Below are 5,930 nucleotides of genomic sequence, written 5' to 3' on the forward strand. Positions count from 1 at the left end.
CTGCCACGTTGACTCCTACTTGAGCCACTCAGACTCCAGGCCTCTGGCAACTGCGGAGAGGGCTTGCTATGAGCCTGTTACACATGGGGCCTCAAACACTGGAGAACCCATAAATCCAGGTTTTATATAACATACAACCATAGAGTCTAATATTGTCCTGATTATTAGCAAAGTCTATTTGTCTCTGAATAATGAACACTTCTAGAGCATCTATTTCTAGCGCATTTACATTATTCTGATGGTTGTCAAACTCCGCAGGTGACTTCTGTTCCTCCTGGTTCCATACACCATTCATCAACCACTAGAAACAATGCTCTCCCCATCACAATGGGAGCTGTGCTAGGTGTCAGAGATTCAACACCTCTGGCTCTGCCACCAGGGTCAGTGGCTGGGAAAGTCAGATCTGGATGGATGACATCTCTGACTTCACACCTTCCAGCAGCCAGGGCCACTCCCTCAGTGCTCCCTTCCTAACCCTACAGTCTGCAGAGAAAGAACAAAGCTCTCCTGTGCCCCAAGATTACACAACTGTCAGAAAATGACCTGAGGATCAAGAGCACACTGGACTCCACTGGGTGTTCTGTTGCAGTCCTTTACAGAAAATGACCTGGAGGGACTTTCCCCAGGCACCATGCCAGGCTCTCCCCACCCCTGAACCCAGGGAGGAGACTCAGCATAAATACCAGCCCCTCTCCTTGACAGCAAGGGACCAGCAGCTCTGCTTCTCCAGACCTCAGGTGAGGATTGACTCCATGGAGTGATTTGCAAAGAGCTTAGTCTTCTCCCTCTTCACAAGCAGTGTGTGATTTCCCTTTAAAATGATAATTGCATTTTGTATTTGTCTGCCATGAAGTTTGTTCTGGGCTGAGGGGACACATGGAAAATGCTTCTTAGGGAATTAGAAGCTCCTGTAGGGAGTGGTCTCAACCTTCCTCCTCCTCCATTGGCGCTACCTGCTGTCCACCTGGACAGATTTGGATCAGGGCTGATGGGGTCAGAATGGAGGGAGGCCTTGTGGCTCTGAGGGAGGTCCTGCTGTAAGGTCTCTGGGGGGTCCTGATAGGATCCTAATGAACAGCAGTGGAAACGAACTACCAGGCTCTCCCCGGATTACAGATACTCAGGGGGGAGGCGCCAGCCTGTCAATGTCTCCTGAGTCTCTCCCTTCATTTCATCAGGATGAAGCTTCTCATGGGCCTTGTGTTCTGTTCCTTGGTCCTGGGAGTCAGTGGACGCTGGTTTTCTTTCATTGGTGAGGCTGCTAGAGGTAAGGCTGATGGATGAGGCATGGTTTATAGGTTCAGTCATGCTTTCAGAAGTGTTGTCCCCACTGCTTGGGATGTGCAGGCCTGGGAGGCAGGCCTTGCAGTCATGACTGTAGTGATCTGAATTCAGCAGGTGGTAAGGCAGTGGCTTTGACACAGCCGTGCCTGAGACCAGTCTTAGCTGGACATTTACCTGACAGTCTGTTGAACATTTCAGTTGTTAGTGAACATGAAATCACCTGCAGAGTTTTACTACTACTGAAGTCTAGACCAGTCTTCCTTTTGGTCCTGGAGTCTTAGTATGGGCCTTCGGTGTGGTCTGGCATGGGGGCTTTCAAGGTCTCCCTAAGTGGTTACAATCTGCCACCGCTGATGAGAACCCTCGCTCCAATGCATCCTTAAGAAACCACCATGTCTGCACAGTCTATTTAGAAGGCTCCAGGGCACCCAGGTCATGGTGACGTGTGTTCCCTCTGTCAGGATAGAGGTTGGGAGTCAGTGCAGCTCTCCCCGAGTCCAGCCTTTGTCTCCTTTCCATGTTGTTTCCTCACTTGTGGGAGTCCCTCACAAGTGTAACTTCATTTCTGAATGTGGTTTGGGATCAAGGGTAACGTGGTGGTGGCTCAGGGGACATTTTCAACATCTAGAAATAAGTTAGGTTGTCCCACTAGGGGAATGTGTTGCTAGAATCTGGTTTTGGGAATCAGGGATCCTGGAAAACATACTATGGTGTTCTGCTCAGTTCTGAAAACAAAGAACCAAATGGCTCAACACGCAATAGGGCTGAAGATGAGAAATCCTGTTCTGCAATTACACCTCCCTTCTTTCCATTCAACACATCTCCTCTGAGTAACTGAAGGAGGTGCTCATCGGTCACACACCAGAACAGAACACAGGATCGCCCCAATGGCTCTCAGTCGTTATCTGAAGAGCACAAGCACGTCCTCCTCAATCAAGGTGTCTCAGCTGCTATGATCACAGGCTGAGGTCTTAAGTGTCTTCATCCCTGAGTCCTCCCAAAGGTGTAGGCAGTCTTTATGTTCACGGGCCTGCTGCGTTTCCAATCCAGGGGCTGGGGACATGTGGCGAGCCTACTCTGACATGAGGGAAGCCAACTGGAAGAACGCAGACAAGTACTTCCACGCTCGAGGGAACTATGACGCTGCCCAAAGGGGACCTGGGGGAGCCTGGGCTGCTGAAAAGATCAGGTAACACAGATTTCTAGGGACACCAGGCCTGGGTGAGCAGGGTTGACTTCCTGAGGGACAGTGGAGGATGATCCCTGGAGCAGGTCACGTTCATCTGTGGTCCCTCCTCCTGCTGCCTATCCTGCCATTCTCTCCATCCATGCCCAGTACTGACCTGGGCTAAGCCTGGCAGGGTCAGTGTCTCTGCCCTTCCTTCCTGGGCCTTCCTGAGCTCCTCACAGTGCCATCCCGTGCAAAGGGGAGAATTGTGAAGGGGCTGTGGTCACACAACCTGCTGATGGATCTCCTTCCTATCTGCCTCCATTAGCAATGCCAGAGAGAACATTCAAAGGTTATTGGGCCATGGACACGAGGACTCCATGGCTGACCAGGAAGCCAACAGATGGGGCCGCAGTGGCAAAGACCCCAACCACTTCAGACCTGCTGGCCTCCCAGACAAGTACTGAGCTTCCTCCGGATTGCCTCGGGAGGCTGGGCTGTGGGTCCCTGAGACCAGAAGCTGGAGTTCTTCAGGCCTGTGAACACAAAAACAGATGTATAATAAAACTATATATAAGTGATGAAGTTTCTTCTCACTCTGTGCTGGTTCACAGTGAAGGGCCTGTTTCTTACAAAGGGCGAACAACAAACAGCATCCTGACAGTCCAGTTCCAGCTCAAGTATTAAGTCAGGTGAACACTCTGCACACACAGCACAGACATCTGAAATGACCTGTTTCTGTCAGACTCAGACCTGCTCAACCACCAGGCCCGTGATGTCACATGGCTGCTATTCACAGGCCTTTCCAGATCCAGGCCTGTACTCTGCATGTCAGCTATGTCCTGTGTCTTCTGTTTCCTCCGTGTGTGAGGAGGAAGAGAAGACTGACTGTGGAATCATGGCATAGCCACTGCCACCATGGTCCTGTGTTCATCACAGCAACACCTGCTGACCCATCATCCACGACATCTGTCCATTCTGTCACAGGAACACCTCGCTGTCCCCCTCCAAACAGTGCTTTCTTTGGTATCTATTCACTCTGTGGGGGTACTGCTGATTCAGTGCAGGGTCTTGCCCACGGCAGACAAGCACTCTACAACTGATCCCTGGTTTTTTAAGACAGTCTCACATTTCAGTGTAGGTTGGTCTGGAACTTGCTATATGTAGACCAAGCTGTCCTCCAAACCACAATCCTCCTTCCAAGTATCGAGATTACAGGCATGTGCTACAACACCACAGCTGGTTTCTATTTTCATTGCCTTATTTGGAGCCCACGTGACGGTAAGATGCCACCCGTTGGTTAATGCTTTCTGGTACCTTTTGCACCTTTTCTGTGAGGAACAGGAGTTTGTGAAGAGCAGTTAGGACAGAGTCCAGTGTTACCAGTCAGGGGCCCTTTAGGAAGGACACAGACACTGACAGTACCTCGAGAAGGGAATTCTAACAGAGCATTTATTAACTAGTGACAGAATTTCCTACTAAAAGAAATAAACCAAGCAAGGTATAATTTTGAGAATGCGGGGGCTGGAGAGACGGCTCAGCTGGCTGCTCTTGCAGAGGATAAGAGTTCAATTCCCAGCATCCACATGGCGGCTAACAACCATCCATAACTCTAATTCCAGAGGCTCTGATGTCCTCTTCTGACCTCCACAGGCATTGCACACCATTGGTGCACTTACACACATGCAGGCAATACAGTCATAAATAAAAAATAATGAATAAAATATGTTTTAAAATTTTGAGAAAGTCCCCAAGGATGATGTAAGGGTTTGTTGTCAAGTCTGTCACCCATTGCATGGCACGTAATGTTTGTTGGGGGAAGATCACGAGGCTGACACCTCCAGCTCTGGGCACTGGGACGGATGGGCACGAAGCAAACCTGGGTGCAGCAGGATCCACTAGGAATGCAAACACAGCTGGGGCTCATGACAACCCTCTGGGCGGTGTGCAGTGAAGCGCTTGCCCACCTACTCCTTCAGAATGGGTTCTATTGAGTCAGATGTGAAATATGTCAGAAATGAAATCTGAGTTCCGGTCTAACATCCGAGGTGGGAAATGGACAGGTCACCTCCAGCAATACCCACACATGTCCTCAGTGAACTGCTCAGCTCTGTCAGGACATACAGAACTCTGAGCCTCAAGAAACAGAAGTCGTCTGCTCAGTTGGTTGGGACAAGCTCAGATGGCTCAGCCAAGCTGGCAAGTGAGTGGGAAGACGGTGGGGGGGACTTGCACATCTTCAAAGTGATCATGTAAAGTGTCTCATCATGCCATTGTCCCTTGATCTCATTCACTCTCTCTCATTGCCCTCACCTCCCCCTGCCTCTGGCTTGCTACCGTCCTTCTAATCTTCGCCCTCCCTCTTTCCTGCCACATGTGTTTCCGTACTCTCTCTTTTTATTTATTTAGTTTTCATTGAAATTTTGCAATTTTCCTACAATATAATTTGATGGTATTTAGATCCCCTCCCCATGCATACCTGCCCATATTGCCCCCACGCAATTTACTGTACTCTAACACAGAGAGAGACACACAGAGAGAGACAGAGAGAGACAGAGACAGGGAAAGACAGAGAAAGAAACAGAGACAGAGACAGAGAGAGACACAGACAGAGACACAGACAGATGGAAAGAAATAGTCTAATTTGTGTCCACAAATGTCCTTCAGTGTGGATCCATCCACTGGAGCCTAGTTAACCTACCAAGAGTTCCATGAAGGAGCCTATGTCTGCCCCTCCCAGAAGCCATCTGTTGCAAATATTTCCTTAAGCAGCATTGAGGATTCTTTCCCATTTCCCCGTGTCAATACTGGGATTTAGTCTGGTTGGAGCTTGCATGGGATTTGTGCATGCTGTCTGTCACCATTGCTGAGTTCACATCAGTATCCGACCAGTTGTTGGGAAAACTCTGTGCCCTGTGATCACTCACAATCTCTAGCTCTTACAATTTTCAGGCTTCCTCATCCACAATCATCCCTGAGTCTTGGGAAGCAGAGGTTGGATACGGGAGTCCTATTCAGGGATAAGCACTCTGCACCCTTTGTTCTCTGCACATTGGACAGTTGTGGGTCCCTGTGTTCATCACCATCTGCTTCCTGAGGAAGCTTCTCTACTGAGAGCTGAGAGATGCATTAACCTATGGGTATAACAGTAAGTCATTAGGAGTCAGTTTTAGTCAATAAGTATTTAGTAGAAAACTAGTATTGGGCTCTCCCCTGTGTTCTGTGTCCTATCTAGCATCAGGTTCCTGATGTCAAGGTGGTATTAATGACAGGAAAGGACTTTGTCCTATGAAGCAGACTGTAGATACATTTAGAGTCGTTACTCTCTCTGTTCCCCATTTCTTTTAGTGTTTCTTCCTCCCTTCTTACAGTCCCCTTTCTGCTTTCACACACACACAGATACAGACAGACACACACACAGACACAGACACACACACACACACACACACACACACACACACACACACACACACACACA

General features: G+C 49.1%; 2 protein-coding genes across 2 annotated transcripts in view; one reads left to right on the plus strand and one right to left on the minus strand.

The window, feature by feature from the left end:
- Positions 1-645: 645 nt before the first annotated feature.
- On the plus strand, positions 646-3,037 carry LOC103732961 (serum amyloid A-2 protein-like). The gene is made up of 4 exons (XM_008831691.3): positions 646-737; positions 1,179-1,267; positions 2,335-2,473; positions 2,781-3,037. The coding sequence occupies exons 2-4, from the start codon at positions 1,180-1,182 to the stop codon at positions 2,917-2,919; spliced, it is 366 nt and encodes a 121-aa protein (XP_008829913.1). The 5' UTR covers positions 646-737; position 1,179; the 3' UTR covers positions 2,920-3,037.
- Positions 3,038-4,275: 1,238 nt separating this feature from the next.
- Positions 4,276-5,930, minus strand: part of LOC103732973 (serum amyloid A-1 protein-like) — an 8,190-nt gene continuing 6,535 nt past the window's right edge. The window contains exon 4 of the mRNA XM_008831709.1: positions 4,276-4,350. Coding sequence (XP_008829931.1) covers positions 4,276-4,350 — 75 coding nt within the window. The remainder of the gene's footprint in view (positions 4,351-5,930) is intronic.

Source organism: Nannospalax galili, unplaced genomic scaffold (assembly GCF_000622305.1).
Source record: "Nannospalax galili isolate Female #2095 unplaced genomic scaffold, S.galili_v1.0 scaffold615, whole genome shotgun sequence".
NCBI lineage: Eukaryota > Metazoa > Chordata > Mammalia > Rodentia > Spalacidae > Nannospalax > Nannospalax galili.

Excerpts from the sequence above, each read along its gene's own strand:
- LOC103732961 (XM_008831691.3), top strand. The coding sequence starts at position 1,180 with ATGAAGCTTCTCATGGGCCTTGTGTTCTGTTCCTTGGTCCTGGGAGTC. Across the intron at positions 1,268-2,334 it reads CATTGGTGAGGCTGCTAGAG|GGGCTGGGGACATGTGGCGA; the intron begins GTAAGGCTGATG and ends TTTCCAATCCAG. Across the intron at positions 2,474-2,780 it reads TGGGCTGCTGAAAAGATCAG|CAATGCCAGAGAGAACATTC; the intron begins GTAACACAGATT and ends TGCCTCCATTAG.